Raw genomic sequence first — 19,321 nt, 5'->3', positions numbered from 1 at the left:
ACATACATTATCTTCTTTAACCCTCACTGTTAGTCCTTTACGGATAAAAGAGACAATATTTTAAATGACTTGTCCAAGATCACACACCAAGCATGCAGCGAGGTTGGGACCTGAAATTCAAGTCTACCAAATCCCATTCACCAGGTGTACTGTTTCCCAATCCAGAGCCAAGATTAGTGGCAAAATTAGTAAGCAATTTGCAATAGATAATCACTATTTTTGTAGCATAATTTACAGACCTGCACTGTTGCTTTTTTCACAGTGTCAATCTTGAAATAGAAGGTTCCATTATTCTCTACATTAAGCTTTGCGATGGAATGATCCAGAGGTTCCTCCAGCTCTGGGCTGTCAACAGGTATAGGTCTGGGGCAGCCAGCGCAAATCCTGGTGGGTGGTTGTACAAAATCTTCCACTGAAAGAGGCAGGTTTTATATCAGCGTGTGCACTGAAGGAGCCATCTAGCCTAGAATTGTACCTTTCCCACATGTGATCCAGCATCCGTTTATAGAGGGCCACGTGGCAGCCCAAGGCCCAGCAGTGAGTGGGTGGAGGTTGCCTGTCACACCTCCAACTTACTGTCTCTCCTCTTTTCCTCTCCTAAGAGCCAAGTGTGTTTAGGGAAACTTTCAATCAGAAGGTGTTAGTGACAATCAATAGGCTGCACTTTTCTTAACTTTTTGCATTTTTAATGGAAACTGTACAAAGCAATGCTTAACGTAAAGGAACGATTTTCTAGTGGGAAAAATTTAAATCCTATGATTCTGGTGAGCAGGCAACTTCCATAATGCTTTATATTGTACAATGTATACAACTATCTTCCAAATATGAGAAAAGCCAACTCTTGGTATAAGAAATACTGACTTGACCTTAAACTTGCACTATCGCCCTTTCTCCACATTATAACATGCAAGGGAAAAAAACTTTAATTGAAAGGATTTTATTCTGAGTAGTTAAAAATGAGATACGGCTTCCCCAATTCACAATATCTGATGCAGGGACAGCTTGTATACAAGAAAGACCAGCTGACATATCTGAAGGCTAGCTTTGCCCAGAAAACATAAATTTTCCCTTCTGTCACCATATTCCCTTCTGCTACTTGCCGAGCAATCTCAGCTTCACCTGCTGCAGCACAGCGGGGCAGAGATGGGGCACAGTGTTCCTAGTAAGGTCTGTGGGTCATGTAGATTTTGTGGCATATCATGGGAACCAAAGCACAATATCTATGGAAAGATTTAGCCAGTTGTCTGGGACCAGCGTGAGCACCAACATGTATTATCCTGTACCTGGATAAAGGTCACATTTCTGCGAGAAGGAAGCAATTCTTAGCTGGATATCCACGTATGCTTTATCTGTACATTCACCGATATTCTGGTTTTTAAAAAGCATATAAGAGCATAAATTAAAAACGTTTTTAAGAATCTTTAAACAACTAGTAAAATTAAAAATAGGATGTTGACTTTGCAAATCATCACATAGAAAAAAACAAAACATAGTCTATTTTCAAAAGACAGAATAAGAAACAATGAAAAAGCAGCACCAACACCAACAACAAATACATACACACAAACACACAGAAACATGAAAAAAGATGACAAGAATATCTAATGTAGAAATAATAGCCATACAAGTGAATGGGTAACATTTTCTTTTAGCAAGACAAGGACTTTCAGATTAGGTTAAAACCAAAATCAATGTACTACATCTTCAAGAATAATAGCATATAATAAAAAAGATAAAGAAAGATTAAATATAATGGATGAGCAAAGCCACAAGAAGCAAATATGAACAAAAAAGGAGCTAGGGTCTTATTAATACTGGACAAAGTAAAATTCAAGGTAACAACTCATAAAGGTAAAAGAAAGATAATTTTATTTTTATCTAAAGGCATGGAATCAAAATGCGTAAAGCAGAAAACATATATAAATAGAAATGGATAAAAATAATTGTGCTGGGAAACTCCAATATATAACTATTATACAACAGGCAAAATGTATAAAAAATAAATAAGGTCATAGAGGACTTGAATAACATAATAAAGATTTGTTGAAATGGTATTCTCACATGATACACACGATTTAAAATGATACTCTCATAAGTACGATGCAAATAATATTTCTAATTGCTTTTATACTAGGTTACAAGAAAGTCTCAATAAATTTTGCAAATTGAAAACAATACAGGCCATGTTCTTTGACCTCAGCACCACAATGAAACAAAAAACCTCCCTAAAAATTAATAACATAAGTTTAAACAAATAAACAAACAAAAAGTACTTGGAAAAATAAACACACTTTCCTAACTAAAATCTTCCTTGATAAGGAAAATAATAAAAAACAAACTGAGAAAAACGAGAATTCCACATGTTGCCAGGGCAGCACTCAGAGTTAACTCCTGGCTTTATACACTTCCACGATTTAAAAAGAGAGGCAAAAATAAACAAAACAACCCCAACCTCAATGTTTATCTCAAGAAGTTAGAATAAGAAGAACAATAAACAGCCTTAAGGAAAACAAGAAGGAGGAAACAATAAAAATAAAAGCAAAACCGGTGAATTAGAAAACAGAAAGCACTAGCATTAATAAATAAATCCAAATAATCATTCGTGGGGTAAGGAAAAAAAATCAAATGCATAAAAAAGGAAATCTAACAAAGGATACAGAGAAATGTAAAAATATAAGAGAATATTATGAACAAGTGTATGCTAATTTAAATCTCAAAGAAAGACACTTTTCTGGAAAACTATAAATAACCAACACTGTCTTAAGAACAAGAAGAAAACTTGAATGGACCAATGACTAAAGAAGAAATGGAGAATGCTATTATTACTCTCAATTTACATCCCATTTTTCACCTCCAAACAGCATAGATGTTTTATAGATGAATAATTTTAAAACTTAAAGAAATATATACTGTATTTCCATGCTATGTAAACCATTTCTGAATACAGAAAAACTACCCAATCATTCTATAAAAGTATATTCTGGATACCAAAACCTTAAAAAATAGAATGCACACACAAACACACACCCAGAAAACTGTTACACCACTTTCACTTATAAATGTATATGTAGACTTCTTAACTAAACTAGAAATAGAATCCAAATGCATATTTAAAGAATAATTAACACTAAACAAGTAGAGTTTAGTTTAGGAATCTAAAGATTACTATTAGGAAAGTTGTCAAAACAGCATAGATTAAATTAGAAAAATATGACATTTCAATACATATTCTAAAGCATGTGCTAAATTCAACACCAATTCCTTATTTAAAAACAAAACAAAGCTCTTTAAAGAGGAGGAATGTAAGGATGTTTCCTTAACATGAGGAAGACTATCTACCTGGATCCCATAGCAATATTATACATAACTACAAAATTCTAGAGGCTTTCTCAATAAAATCAGGAATAAAACATGAATTTGTGTGATCACCACTATTTCAAAAAATATCTCTGAAAATTTGGGTCAATTCATTGAGACATGAAACAAAAAAATAAACATTGGAAAAGAGGAGATAGTATTATTTGCATAAGGTATTATTATAGATCTAGAAAAATCAAAAGAATCAATGAAAAGACATTAGAGTTAATCAGAGAGTTCAATAAAGTTTCTGGATATAAGGTAAGTGAATCAAAATGTATACATTTGTATATAACAATAACTTATTTAAAAGAGAATGAGGGGCTTCCCTGGTGGCGCAGTGGTTGAGAATCTGCCTGCCAATGCAGGGGACATGGGTTCGAGCCCTGGTCTGGGAAGATCCCACATGCCGCGGAGCAACTAGGCCCGTGAGCCACAACTGCTGAGCCTGCGCGTCTGGAGCCTGTGCTCCGCAACAAGAGAGGCCGCGATAGTGAGAGGCCCGCGCACCGCGATGAAGAGTGGCCCCCACTCGCCGCAACTAGAGAAAGCCCTCACACAGAAACGAAGACCCAACACAGCTAAAAATAAATAAATAAATGAATATATAAAGTCCAAAAAAAAAAAAAAAAAAAGATAGTGAAGTAAGGATCTTTAAAAAAAAAAAAAAAGAGAATGAAAGGAAAAGAAAAAAAAAGGATTTAATTCCTAATAGCAATAACCAAAAACAACAAAACAAAACCTAGTAATAACTTTAGTGAGCATTGTTCTGAATATATTTAAGAAAATCACACAACTTTAGAAGTATAGAATAAAACTTGACTACATAGAGGTATATACCAAGTTCTTGACTAAAAAGACTAAATATAGTACATATACCAATTCCTCAAATTAATTTAGAAATGTAATGCAACTCCAATCTATGTGACAGTGTAAGTTTTTCTTTCAAACCTCCTCTAAGATTGGTTTTAAAGATATAAACACTAGAATAATAAATCATGTATTCAAACATACTATGAAGCTATGGCTGTTCAAATATGGTAGTGTTGGTACAAAAACAGAGAACAGATTTTTTGTAAGAAATTATTACGGGATAAAGTTTGTTGCAAATTTTGTGGAAGGAAAGACTGTTAAGGTATCTGGTTATTCTCTTGAAAAACTCAAGTTAGATACCTCACAAGATACATCAAAATTAATTCCATATAGTTTCAAAAGCTATATTTAAAAATACTGACCATAGACAAACTAGAAAAAAAAACATATATATTGACTGCTGAGCAAGTTGTAGAAAGATTCAAAAGGAAAATATTGATAGATTTGGTCACCTATAAACAAAAACTATTTGTAAGTCAGAAATACCATAATGAAAACTAAAAAGTAAATAAATGAGAAAATATGACAAAACACTGATACCTTTAAAATATAAATACTATTTCTAAGTCATTAAGATTTATCCCAAAAAGAAATGGGCAAAGGATATAGAAGACAATTCATAAATTCAACCCATAAATTTCTAATGAATGTATGAAAATATAATGCTTAAATAAATGCATATTAACTATGTTGTTGATTGAGAAAATAAAAACTAAAAATGTTTTTGTCTATGAAATTAGCTGAGTTAAAAAAATACTGAATTCTATCAAGGGTAAACATTGCTGATGGAATGTAAATTGGTGCATTTAGCAGTTAACCTATATATATATCAAGAGTTTTAAGAGCTTTCATACAATTTTATACTATGTGTAAAGCCAGGACTTTATTCTGAGAAAAAAAAAAAGCCAAACAGAAATAGCTTTATTCTAAAAGATGTTTGGTGAGTTATTAATTATAATAAAAATGGAAACAACCCATTTTCTTGGTGGATTTTGAACAAATGACCAAAAATAGGAAAGTAATTAAAAAAATAATCTATGGCATCTTCACTAGGATATTAAAAGATATTTTAAAAGTTTATCAAGAGTTCTAATGACATAGAAGAATTCTTAGGTGAAAAAAATGTAGCATGTAAAATAATTACAACTACAAAAAGACAAAAAAAAAAAAATCACTCAAAATTGCCCATATTCCCCACCAAAACAGACAAGAGGGAAATACATTCAGATGACTTTTGGTGTTTGGGTGTGTGGTGCAACATTATTTTTTTTCTTTGTTTCTGCATTGTCTTGAAGCTTTCTATAAATGTATATTTCCAATAAAAGAACACATATATAAGAAATGTACTCCAATAAAGATGTTAAAAAAAAAAAGTCATGTTTTTTAAAGATACAGGGAATACCACACTTATAGTACCTTAATTTTGGATGGGGAGAAGGATGCTGGAGATAGCTTAGAATTTCTCAGTATTATTAGCACATTTGGTTTACCTGAGAAACTGTTAGATCATCCGACTCCAGGGACTCACCCCAGACCAATTAAATCAGAATATCTGGTATGGTACTGGCACAAAAACAGAAATATAGATCAATGGAACAGGATAGAAAGCCCAGAGATAAACCCACGCACATATGGTCACCTTATCTTTGATAAAGGAGGCAAGAATATACAATGGAGAAAAGGCAGCCTCTTCAATAAGTGGTGCTGGGAAAACTGGACAGCTACATGTAAAAGAATGACATTAGAACACTCCCTAACACCATACACAAAAATAAACTCAAAATGCATTAAAGACCTACATGTAAGGCCAGACACTATCAAACTCTTAGAGGAAAACATAGGCAGAATACTCTATGACATAAATCACAGCAAGATCCTTTTTGACCCACCTCCTAGAGAAATGGAAATAAAAACAAAAATAAACAAATGGGACCTAATGAAACTTAAAAGCTTTTGCACAGCAAAGGAAACCATAAACAAGACGAAAAAACAACCCTCAGAATGGGAGAAAATATTTGCAAATGAAGCAACTGACAAAGGATTAATCTCTAAAATTTACAAGCAGCTCATGCAGCTCAATATCAAAAAAACAAACAACCCAATCCAAAAATGGGCAGAAGACCTAAATAGACATTTCTCCAAAGAAGATATACAGATTGCCAACAAACACATGAAAGAATGCTCAACATCATTAATCATTAGAGAAATGCAAATCAAAACTACAATGTGATATCATCTCACACCGGTCAGAATGGCCATCATCAAAAAATCTACAAACAATAAATGCTGGAGAGGGTGTGGAGAAAAGGGAACCCTCATACACTGTTGGTGGGAATGTAAATTGATACAGCCACTATGGAGAACAGTATGGAGGTTCCTTAAAAAACTAAAAATAGAGCTACCATATGACCCAGCAATCCCACTACTGGGCATATACCCTGAGAAAACCATAATTCAAAAAGAGTCATGTACCACAACGTTCATTGCAGCTCTATTTACAATAGCCAGGACATGGAAGCAACCTAATTGTCCATCAACAGATGAATGGATAAAGAAGATGTGGCACATATATACAATGGAATATTACTCAGCCATAAAAAGAAACGAAATTGAGTTATTTGTAGTGAGGTGGATGGACCTAGAGTCTGTCATACAGAGTGAAGTAAGTCAGAAAGAGAAAAACAAATACCGTATGCTAACACATATATATGGAATCTTAAAAAAAAAAAAAAAGATCATGAAGAACCTAGGGGCGATACGGGAATAAAGACGCAGACCTACTAGAGAATGGACTTGAGGACATGGGGAGGGGTACGGGTAAGCTGGGACAACGTGAGAGCGTGGCATGGACTTATATATACTACCAAATGTAAAATAGATAGCTAGTGGGAAGCAGTCGCATAGCACAGGGAGATCAGCTCGGTGCTTTGTGACCAGCTAGAAGGGTGGGATAGGGAGGGTGGGAGGGAGGGAGACACAAGAGGGAAGAGATATGGGGATATATGTATACGTATAACTGATTCACTTTGTTATAAAGCAGAAACTAACACAACATTGTAAAGCAATTATACTCCAATAAAAATGTTAAAAAAAAAAAAAAAGACTTAGGGTTTCCCTGGTGGCACAGTGGTTGAGAATCTGCCTGCTGATGTGGGGGATACGGGTTCGAGCCCTGGTCTGGGAGGATCCCACGTGCCGCGGATCAGATACACCCGTGAGCCACAATTACTGAGCCTGTGCGTTTGGAGCCTGTGCGCTGCAACAAGAGGGGCCGCGACAGTGAGAGGCCTGCGCACTGCGATGAAGAGTGGCCCCCGCTAGCCGCAGCTAGAGAAAGCCCTCGCACAGAAACGAAGACCCAATACAGCCAAAAATAAGTAAAAAAAATAAGACTTAAATGTTCAGTATGTACACTGTTGGACACTGCAACTAAAAAAAAAAAAAATCATAATGTCTGGGGGAATGATCTGGGAATAGGTGTTTTTTAAATCTAGGGTAGCGCTTCTAAGGTGCAACATGCCCTGAGAACTACATAGGAAAACCCTTAAATCAGTGCTTTCCAAACTTTAATGTGCAGATGAATCACCTGAGAACCTTGTTAATATGCAGATTCTGATTCAGTAGCAATGGGTGGAGTTGAAATTCTACTTTGCTAAGAAGCTCCCTGGTGATGCTAATGCTTCTGGTCCGTGGACCACACTTTGAATAGCAAGGCCTTAAATCTCACCAATTGTGGGCAAAATATTTCATGTCCTTTAATTACTGTAACAACTCTGTGATATAGGTGCTATTACTCTTCACGATTTTACAAATGAGGAAGTGAAGGCTCAGAAAAGTTATACCAAATCTGATTGGCTTTGTGACTCCAACCAGCCTTTGCAACTCTCTGTGTTGCAAAGAGAAAACTCAACTGGGGGTTTATAAACAGATGCAGCAAGATTAAAGCTAGATAACATTTAGGCCTATATAACGTCAAATGGCTAAGGATAAAAACAGAAGATGTTAATAGATGCTTAAAAGGCCAGACTCAACTCAACCTGACAAAATTAAATAGTGGCTAGAACCTATGTGTTTAGAGGGTTCCTCTCTCTCTCTCCTTCTCTTTTATACTATTTTTTTAAGTTCTGGTAAAATATATATAATATAAAATTTGCCATCATAACCATTTTTAAGTGTATAATTCAGGGCCATTTATTACATTCACAGTGCTGTGCAACCATCTCTACTATATTTCCAATAGTTTTCATCACCCCAAACACAAATTCTTAGGCAAAAAATCCCCGTTCTCCCTCTTCCCAGCCCCTGGTAAACTCTAACCTACTTTTTGTCTCTATGAATTTGTGTATGTTGGATAGTTCATATAAGTGAAATCATATACTGGTTGTCCTTTTGTGTCTGGCTTATTTCACTTAACATTTTCAAGGTTCATCCGTGTTGTAGCATATATCAGAATTCCATCCCTTTCTATGGCTAAAGAATTGTTATATACATGTCACATTGTGTTTATGCATTCCTCTGTTGATGAACATTTGGGTTGTTTTCTACCTTTGGCTATTGTGAATCATGCTGCAGTGAATATTGGCATATAAGTATCTTTTTGAGTCCCTGTTTTAAATTCTTTGGGGTATATATCTAGGAGTATAATTGCTAGGTCATATGGTAATTCTACATTTAACTTTTTGAGGAACTGCCATACTGTTCTCCACAATGGCTGCATGATTTTACATTTCCATCAGCAATGTACAAAAGTTCCAGTTTTTCCACATTCTCCCCAATACTTGGTATTTTACAATTTTTTAAAATTACAGGGCTTCCCTGGTGGCGCAGTGGTTGAGAATCTGCCTGCTAATGCAGGGGACACGGGTTCGAGCCCTGGTCTGGGAAGATCCCACATGCCGCGGAGCACCTAGGCCCGTGAGCCACAACTACTGGGTCTGCGCGTCTGGAGCCTGTGCGCTGCAACAAGAGGGGCCACGACAGTGAGAGGCCTGCGCACTACGATGAAGAGTGGCCCCCGCTCGCCGCAACTAGAGAAAGCCCTAGCACAGAAACGAAGACCCAACATAGCAATCAATCAATAAATCAATAAATAAATCTTTAAAAAAAAAAATTACAGCCATCCTCTAGGTGTGAAGTAGCATCTCATTTGTGGTCTATATTTACATTCCCCCTGATGGCTAATGATGTTGAGTATCTTTTCATGTGCTTTTTTGGCCATTCGTATGTCTTCTTTAGAGAAATGTCTATTTAAGTCGTTTGCCCATTTAAAAATTTTGCTGTTGCACTGTAGAAGTTTTTTATATATTTTACATATTAAGCCCTTTTCAGATACATGATTTGCATATATTTTCTCCCATTTTGTGGATTGTCTTTTCACTCTCTTAATAGTGTCCTTTTTACTTTTTTCCCCCCCATTTATGAAACAAACACATACTTGATTAGAAACATTGGGAAGTATTGAAGAGTTCCAAAAAGTATAAAAAAATCAGAGAAAGCAGCCATAGTTCCAACTGAAAGTTAACCATATTTTATATTTTGGCATATTTGTTTTTCATCACTTTTTATATTTACATCTACTTTATGTACCTGAGTAAATCTGTATGTGTAATTTTGTACCATGCTTTTTTCGTTTTTTACTTAACATACTGTAAGCATTTTACTAGGTCACTGAAATCTCTGTAAACATAATTTGAATGGCACATATTCTACTGTATGGATATACTGTAATTTACTTAACCATTCCATATGTTGAAAATATGTTATTTCTAACATTTTCCTATTAATAAAAAGTCAAAATTAACATCTTGCTGCCTGGATTTCTCATTTTCTTCCCATATAATGGACTTTCACAAGTAGAATGACTAGGTCAGCGGTCCTCAACTTTTCTGGCACTAGGGACCGATTTCATGGAAGACAATTTTTCCACAGATGGTAGGGGGTGGTGGGGTGGGGGAGATGGTTCAGGCAGTAACACAAGCGATGGGGAGCCATGGGGAGCGATGGGGAGCCATGGGGAGCGGCAGATGAAGCTTTGCTCACTCGCCCGCAGCTCCCCTCCTGTTGTGTGGCCCGGTTCCTAACAGGCCTCAAACCGGTACTGGTCCACGGCCCAGGGGTTGGAGACCCCTGGACTAGATGAAGGGACTCGCAGCCACCCCTTGCTTAAAGCACAGCCTTCTGCTAAAATGCAAATAGCCCTGGGAAGGTCATCATGCCTTATCATCTTAACATGCACTAACTCCTGCCACCTTGAGATGCTCTCTTTTAACATAATTTTGGTTCAGGTAATAAGATATCATCCCGGAAAGGGTCACTAAGGGAGAGAGACGCAGGATGTACTTAGTAAAGATAAAAGTAGGGGAGGGAAGGTGAGACAACAAGCAGAGACAAGTTGGAAGTGAAGGATTGTCCTGGGTAGAGCTCGGGAGCCTTGTAAGGACACTGAGCACATGGGGAGGAAAGGAGACAGGAAAGCATGAAGACATGAAAAGACAAACTTGACCGTGGCATCATTTTGTCTCAGGCTATTCCTAGTCCCTGGTTATATCTGTAAGTGCTTATTGCCAGATGTACAGACTCTGACCAGCTGGGTAAGCAGCTTGACCAGTGACGTGAACTGTTGAGTCCCAAGTGAAAGTGAATGTGAACTGGCGTATGTCATCAAAAATTTTAGTGACCGAGTCTTTCTCCACAGCTAAGAGTTCCCACACCTGTAAATACTGGACACAAAAGGCTAAGAACTTTATAATTAGATTTTCGCCTACTTACACCATTTGAAAGGGACTTGCAGTCTGGAGTTAAGAATAGAAAATTCTCCTTGGAACAATTAGTCTGCACAATTGAGTAAGTAATTTCATAGTTCCATCCAGCCACCACCTGAAACGATTTTGGATTGAATATTTAAAGGGCAGTTTAAACATAATTCACAGTGTTAGGAGGAGCTTAGAATACTGCCTGACATTTCATAAGTGCTCAAAAATACAAACTATTATTATTACTAGGCAAAAGTCATTACTGAATAAATATTGAGCACGTTATGACTCTCACACCCTTCAACACAACAGACACACACACAGCTACACATCTGAAAATGAAAAGCAATTTATAGATGGAGTTACTGTATTTCCTTAAGTAAGACCTAGCAATATTTCCTCTGCCAGGCAGCAGGGAAAAAATGATCTGTTGAATTTTGTAAAATATTAATAATGCTTTTCTAGATGGATAAAGAAAACTTTGGAGCTGGAGTGGCCTTGACCAGGAGGTGCTTAGGTTCCCAGACTGCCAGACAGTAAGATTTCTCCTGCTTTTTCTGGGTTGGGTCCCACCCTGATACCTGGATATGGACAGAACTGAGTAGAGCATGCATCTTGCATGAAGGCAAGTCAGAAGGTCAATTAAAAGCAGGAAATGCTACTGACCAAAGTGGGTCCCTCATAATTAGAGGCTGAAATCCAAGGGGCCCAGTCAGCTGTCAGTAAAGTCTTCATGAACTGAGGCAACGGAAAGACCAGATTTACAAGTATTTGCTTTTTTCTCTGCTGAAACGGAAACCATAATTTAGAGGGTACCCAGCAAGCTTTGCCAACTTTTTTAGGTACAATTTAATATTGGGGGGCCATGTTTGCCTCATAATAGTTAGGTGATGAGAGAGTCTTCTTAAAACCCTAAGGCCAGAATGACTTTTCCATTTCACCATCTCCAGGGGAACATGCAATGCTGATCACGCATTCATTAAAAACAAATCTCCCAGGAAGGGGTCTGATTAGGCTCCCTTTCCCCATTTACATACTGCAGTATCCAAATCATTGTGCCTGAAGAGAAAGCCTTTGCCTCCTGAGCTAGTCGTATGAGAACATGAAAGAGTTCCTCCCCACCACCTGTGGAATCATATGTTTTCCTCTGGCCAAAGGTTTTTTTTTAGGTAATGAAACCCTAAACCATAAAGATCTAACAAATTTTAACAATACTATGACATGGGAAAAATTAAAGAACAAACCTGTCTTTGGGCCCTTTTTACTTCTTTAAGGTCAAAGAGGTGGGGGTGATTGGTGTTGTTGTTGAAGTGTTGAATGGCGTGTCTCAGAACAGGTTCCAAGTCGGGGCTTTCGGTTGATATGGGGTGCAGGCAGCCAAGGCAGTCGTACTGGGCTGTCACCACGGGGCCCTCGGCTTGGCAAAGAAAGAGCAAGCAAAAGGGCAGTGTTAACAAGCAAAACCTGCATTCACATACATTGCCCTAAATAAGTCAGATAATTTGGAAGGCCCTGATAAGCAAACTTTCCAGTAAGTCCTAGTATGCACTAGAAAAAGAGAACACAAGACTTAATGATAGGGAAGACCTATCATTCACTTAGGGACATCTTATATGCATCCTATTGTGCATAATTATTTTAAATTTATTTTAAAGTCATTTTAAATTACAGAAGTGATACACGAATTTATCCTCATAAAAATTAAAATATTACAGATGCATTTTTATTTCTTTTTCAGCGTTAACCAAAGCTCCTTGAAGCCGGGAGCAGGGTGTAATACATTTTGTATCCATTCAATCCAACAAACATGTATTTCACACCTGCTATAACATGCCCTGTGTTGAGCATGGCTGTGTAGATGCATTAATTCGTTAGTAATGGTCACTGCCATGAAGGAGTTGGGCAAAGTCAAGGGGGAGAGACGGAACTGGAGATGGATGATTTCAATGTAATTCAGCAAGAGCCTGGAAAAGCAGGAGCCCAGAGTGAGCCCAGGGAAGCCTTTCCTGAGGAGAACACGCTGAGCTAAGAAGGGTGAAGAGCAGTCAAGGTCAACCTCTCAAAGCAAGGTGTGAGGCCTGAGGAGAAGGGAGGGACGGCTCCTGAGGAAGAAGGATGAGGCAGGGACCGTGGTGTACACACATCTTAACCAGAGCTTATAGCAGGAGGCAGGGAGGGGTGGTTTGAAGTGTGAGCAGTCTGAAGAGAGGCCTCTGCTGTGGAGTCTGGGCTGTGCTCTCTAGGCAGGCATTCCTAACTATTTTCCTGGGTCATAGGCTCCTTTGATGACCCTAATGTAAGCAATGGCGCCCTCTCCTGGAAGATGCACATTCTCACAACCTTCTCCACTTCTGGGCATTCCTAGACCCTCTGAGGTGAATTAAGAATGGTCCCCTGGGGGCTTCCCTGGTGGCGCAGTGGTTGGGAGTCTGCCTGCCAATGCAGGGGACACGGGTTCGAGCCCTGGTCTGGGAAGATCCCACATGCCGCGGAGCAACTAGGCCCGTGAGCCACAACTACCGAGCCTGCGCGTCTGGAGCCTGTGCTCCGCAACAAGAGAGGCCGCGATGGTGAGAGGCCCGCGCACCGCGATGAAGAGTGGCCCCCACTTGCCGCAACTAGAGAAAGCCCTCGCGCAGAAACGAAGACCCAACACAGCCAAAACTAAATAAGTTAATTAATTAATTTAAAAAAATTAAAAAAAAAAATGGTCCCCTGTAAGAATGGGGAGCCACCGAATGGGTTTTAATAAAATGATGTAAAATATTTTAAAAAGGAGAGAGTCTGTGTTAAATCACCACTGTTCATGACACACAGCCCTGACTCCCTGATCAGTAGCAGTACATGTGGCAAAAAGGGGAAGAAATGACGGAGTTCTGGGCCCCTTGGCTCCGGGGCTCTCACAGCCCGAGGATGTAAGATCCCCCAGTCAGCAGTTCAACGCAACCCCCCTTGCAACTGTTTCTCGGCATTCTCTCCATAAGTTTGTGTCAGGAAATGACATACTGTGTGAATATTCATAGCTTTCCCCCCTCCTTTTCTTGTAGAAGTTAGGTTGAATCAGGGTAATGGGCAAAGTTAAAAAACTAGAGGGAAATAAATAAATAAATAAATACTGTTGAAATAATATTGACATTTTTTCCGAGAAAAATATACAGACCCTTTGAATAAAATTGTTTCTAAGATGGTTTCTGTTAAAAAAAAAAAAAAAAAACTAGAGGGGATGACATGGGAAAGATGAGAGAATTACTGATGGGAAAACAAAACAAAAAAAGATGAACACAGGAGGTGAAAGGGAGAGATGGAGAAAAGCCCAGAGGCTGGTTTGCCTGACCTCAAGGGCAGCTCCCACTGGTGTAGGGGAAGCGATGGAGCAGCCTTTGAGGGTGAGACGAGCAGGGAAAGATGCAAACTCAGTTTTTCTGGGTGACAATGATTTTCCACCCTGCCTCAACATTTCCAGAGAGATTTTTAAATTAAAATGTTTCAAATTTTGAATTCTGAAACATATCTGGCCAAAAAGGTTTCAGAGAAGAGATTGTGGACCTAGCACTAATTTCTGAAGGTGTGGCAAAGAGCTTTTTCTCTCATGGTACATAACGTGCTCTGCTCTGGATAATGTTAAAATGTGCTTACGAGATAGAGTTCTTAAACCAAATAATAAAAAGCTACCCCTATCAAAAGATTTTAATTACTTGTGATTTCTGTTTTGGACTAGTTTTCTTTGAATGCAACTTCTTGCAGGAATGAAAACTCAAGGGATGTAGTTTTTGTGGGTACCATATAGAGGATTAAGGCTGGAATAGAAGGATCCCTACTACAGTGGGGTTCAATAGTGTAGCTGAAGATGCTGTTCTGCAGCTCACGTACAAAAACGTTATCTTGCAGAAGGCCAGTTCCAGGATGGCTTTTGTGACTGACTTCACCTAGACGTGCCCATCCTTCTGTACGTGGCACCTCTGCCACAAGAGGGAAGGAGCTAACAGTGGTTATCTGTTGATAAGTTTCTCCATACTTAGATTCTAAAGGAATATCGTTTATGGAGGGTCTATTCCACCAACTCTGCTAACTGCTAGCTGTGGGGTCTTGGGCAAGATATTTGACTGCCGTGGGCCTGTTTCCTCATCTGTGAACTGGGGATATTAACATTTGCCTCGTAGAGTGGTTCTGAGGATTAGATATGTTAATACACATGAAGTGATTAGAACTCTGGCTGGTAATAAGGGCTCAATAAATGTTAGCTATTATTACCTTTACCTTGATTATCATTAATACCTTATTATGATTACATCTTCAGGTGTATCATCTAGTTTCATTCTAAACAATTGTGCAAAGTGGGAATTACTGTGATCTCCTTTTATAGGTAAGGAAAAGGAAAGCCAAGAAGGTGAGAGCTTTGAAAGATTCCAGGCCAGATCTGACCTCAAAGCCTGTGCTTCTCTCACTCTAGGACGCTGCCTACAGTTGAAGCCAGTTCTGTGTCTTCTCATCCTTTTGCACACACCTAATACAATGCTGCTCTTGAGGAAGAGAATCAGGATAGCGCCGAGGGGCGTGAGCCCCGCCCCACCTCAGGACTCTGCCGCTCCACCCCTCCAGCGCCCCCGCAAGGCTGCGAGTGGTATCGCCACTGCTGCCCTCCGGGAAAGAGGGGTCTTTGGTCCCACACAGAAGAGGTTCATTTTTCCCCAGGGCAGCACCACCAGGCACAGCAGCTACCTGGAGTAATCTGACAGGTCTGGGTAGCCACGGAGAACTTCATATTCCCCCTCTTCGCCACGGTCGCTGTGCATTCCCCTGTAGCCTAAGAAGAAAAAAAAAAAAAAAAAAAAGATTTATCTTAATCTTTCAGATGAAATCCACCTAGCACTATTGCTAAATACTGCTTTCCTTTTTAAAACCTTGTCAAGATTTTTTTTTTTCTAGCAGAGTTTTGAGACACAAGAATGAACGTTTTGCAGCCTAATCATTATTTTATACAAGCCACTGGTATTCGTGAGATATTGGAGGAAAGGCAGTTTAAATGGCGAGGTTTTAGAGTATGAATCTTTGTTTTGAGCCCCGGAGATATTTCTGTTTCATCAAGATGCACACAGTGGCTGAGAACCAGCCTGCTAAACTGTCCTCTTGATTTACCTTTCAATTTCAGTGTTCAAACTGCATACAGGAAGCCAGGGTTTTGACATTGAAGAGGTAGCTCCCTGGACTGTGGGGAGAGTGGCTTGCTTCCTGGCAGGTACCATCACACTCTCCCTCACTTACGGCCCAACAAGAAGCTGTGCTGTGTCAGGGCAGGGTAGGCGTTAGGTTAAGACAGCCCTTGGTAAACTTGGCCGAGCAAACTGGAGGCTCGGAAACTGTCAACACACTCACAGCTTGTGCAGAGTCACCGTAGTCACAATCCTGCCAGGTTTTGTCACTTTGAACAGGACAGTCGCCCTCCTTGATTTGGTACTTGAAGGAATAAAACGTGTCGGGATCATCCTGAAAAAAACAGCAACCAAAGATACGTAGGGTTCATCTAACTGACCCAACAGCAAATCATTTGAGTGGGATCTGGTGCAGTTATATTTGATCTTGATTTGATTCAATTAAGGCAAAAACATTTATTAGACATATTGAAAGTTTATAAATATTTACTTGGAAGAATGTTCACAATATACTATTTATAAATATATATATATTTAAATTACAAAGTAGATCCATAGTTTTAGCCCATTTTTGTAGAAACCAATTTATATGTAAACATATATTAAAAAAATTTTTTTAAGTCTGGAAAATTATTCAGCAAAGCTGTTAAAATGTGTGTCTTTCAGTGGTGGGAGTACAGTTCTCTTTCACTTTCTTCTTTCAACAAACATTCCTGAATTGTCTATTTTTTTTGAACAAACATATTATTTTTACAGTTAGAAAACAAACCAGAAGACTTTTTTCATTAAAAAAAAAAAGTAACAATTATCTGGATGGTGGGAATAATTATGGGTAATTTTAGTATTTTTATTGGCATTGTTTTGTTTTCTATTTAATATAGCATGACATGAAATAATAAATTAAACTTTTAAAGTATAAAGGTGCTGACTTAGATGAGCCTTCAGATGCAAAGTCCTGGTGTGTCAGAACAGCAAGGGACCTCAGAGGGGATGTTGTCCATCTTCTCAGTTTGCAGGTGAGAGAAAGGAGGCCCCAGGTAGATGGTGTATGCCTTAGGCAGCCTCCCCACCTTGGAAAGGCAGAGCCAGCTCCGGATGGCAGGTCTCCTGACTCGCCAGGCAGTGCTCTCTCCACAGTGTTTGCATTTGGGAGATGATGGAATCAGACAAGATAGACTCCAAGGTTCCTTCCAGGTCTCAGATTTTAATAAAACCTAAGTGGTCATGGTACAGGCAGTCCCCACACAGCAAGGTAGAGATAAAGAGTGATTCTATGGACATTTTAGAATAAAAAACCACATTTGCCATGGATGTCTGCCAATAAAGACTACAACCATACTAGAGAACACTAGGACTCACAGGACTGCACGAGTTTGTTAAACAGAAAGGCCGGACTTTCAGAAAACAAACAAACAAAAACATACCTACTGGACTTTTCCCTTTTTCCTTATCATATCAACTACGTGGGGTTTTTTTCCACCAAAGTAATCAATTGCTTAACTATCACAGAAACACAATGTTTTACAGTGAAATTCACTTAAACAATTGAAAGATTTGTAATTCTTGAAGTCACACACCCTGTCAGGGTTTGTCTCCATCCTGAGTGCATCAATCAGTGATTTTAAAAAAATGCTAAAAACCAAGTAGAACATGGCTGTCACCTAGATGCATTCAGCCATACGGACTTCATGGTAGGTATTTTGTCCAATGCAGTTGAACCAAGTTAATCTCATTTCTGACTCCTCTTAGACAAACCTTCCCTTTCCCCTAGCTTAACTGAGGTATAATTGACAAATAAAAATTGTATATATTTAAGGTGCACAATCTGATGAATTGATATACATGTATATTGTGCAATGATTACCACAAACAAGCTAATTAACACACCCATGACCGCACATATTTATATTTTTGTGGTGAGAATACTTAAGATCCAGGCTTTCAACAAATTTCAAGTGTACAATAAAGTATTATTAGCTATAATCACCACACTCTACATTAGATCCCCAGGACCTATTCATCGTATAACTGAAAGTTTACACCCTTTGACCAGCGTCTCCCCATTTCCCCCACCTCCCAGTCCCTGGCAATCGCCATTCTACTTTCTGTGCCTGTGAGTTTGAATTTTTAGACTCCACACATAAGTGAGATCATATCATACTTGTTAGACGTACCCCTTTAAGAACCCGCTTCCCACCTGAGGTCTGGAGGTCTTCATATTTTTGTCTAGGACTGGTCACCCAGTAAATCCTCTTGCTGCAGCCTGACTGAGTTCCTGGATTCTCCCACTCTGCACAGTCCCTTTAAAATTTCTCCATCTACCTTTGTTTCTTTTCACCCTAGGATATGCTGCTCTGATCACCCAGGACTAGTCATACCATTCCCTTCACCCCCAGGCCAGAGAATGGTGTTGGTCTTTTCTAAGAGCTGTAAGCTTCCCTTTGATTATCAGTTCTTTGGTGATTAGGGTGCGTGTGTGTGTGTGTGTGTGTGTGGGTGTGTGCAGGCGCGTGAGGCCTGGGCTCCAAGTGACAGCACAAATCCCCAATGACCTCAAGGTTAAACACAGCTCACTCACCGTCCTGGTGACCTCAGTTACGCGGTACAATACAAATTGGTTGCCACTTTTGTTTCCACTGTTATATTTCTTCAGAGCAGTGTCCACAGCTTTAAATACATCCTGGTCGTTGCAGTCGATTTCTTGCGAGGACTCCTGGGACAAACTTGGTAGCAGCCTGGAGCAAAGAAAAAGGATGGTGATTAATTTCATGATTTAAGTCTCCCTCTGGGAGTTTCACCAAGAATTGGGAGCCAATTAAGTTGCTGATTTTAACTATCTTCAGCCTCTATCTCCTCAGGGCTCTCCTCTTGCTGCCTCAGTGCTCTGGGGGCCTGGCTAATTCCTGCTGCCATGCACTATTTGCTTATTCCAAAAGGACAAATGGCCCTGCTGGGTAATCCAAGCAGATTTCAGGCTGAAACATTACAACACTGGGGTTGTTGACCTGCTTGTTTGCATTTGGGGAGCATGTGGGAGCACAGAGCACATTTCCTGGTGATTGCACAACTTTGTCTAGCAAATCAGAGCAGACTCTAATGAAGAGAAAAAAACACCAACTACCTCCGTTATTCCCTTGTGACTTTCCCAAAGCCATTTATGAAGGTCACTGCATGTGGCAACAATGCAAC

General features: G+C 39.0%; 1 protein-coding gene across 1 annotated transcript in view; it reads right to left on the bottom strand.

The window, feature by feature from the left end:
• The window catches only part of KNG1 (kininogen 1), a 28,119-nt gene extending 9,030 nt beyond the window's left edge, over positions 1-19,089 (bottom strand). The window contains exons 1-7 of the mRNA XM_007195249.3: positions 18,711-19,089; positions 16,356-16,466; positions 15,702-15,786; positions 12,227-12,399; positions 10,999-11,106; positions 1,284-1,368; positions 240-412 (exon numbers count right to left, since the gene is read on the bottom strand). Of these exons, the coding sequence (XP_007195311.2) occupies positions 240-412; positions 1,284-1,368; positions 10,999-11,106; positions 12,227-12,399; positions 15,702-15,786; positions 16,356-16,466; positions 18,711-18,902 (927 nt within the window). The 5' untranslated portion in view covers positions 18,903-19,089. The remainder of the gene's footprint in view (positions 1-239; positions 413-1,283; positions 1,369-10,998; positions 11,107-12,226; positions 12,400-15,701; positions 15,787-16,355; positions 16,467-18,710) is intronic.
• Between the last annotated feature and the right edge of the window lie 232 nt (positions 19,090-19,321).

The sequence above is a fragment of the Balaenoptera acutorostrata genome, chromosome 4, assembly GCF_949987535.1.
Source record: "Balaenoptera acutorostrata chromosome 4, mBalAcu1.1, whole genome shotgun sequence".
NCBI classification, from domain to species: domain Eukaryota; kingdom Metazoa; phylum Chordata; class Mammalia; order Artiodactyla; family Balaenopteridae; genus Balaenoptera; species Balaenoptera acutorostrata.
Note: the sequence above shows the minus strand (reverse complement) of the source record. Positions and strands in the feature narration are given on the sequence as shown.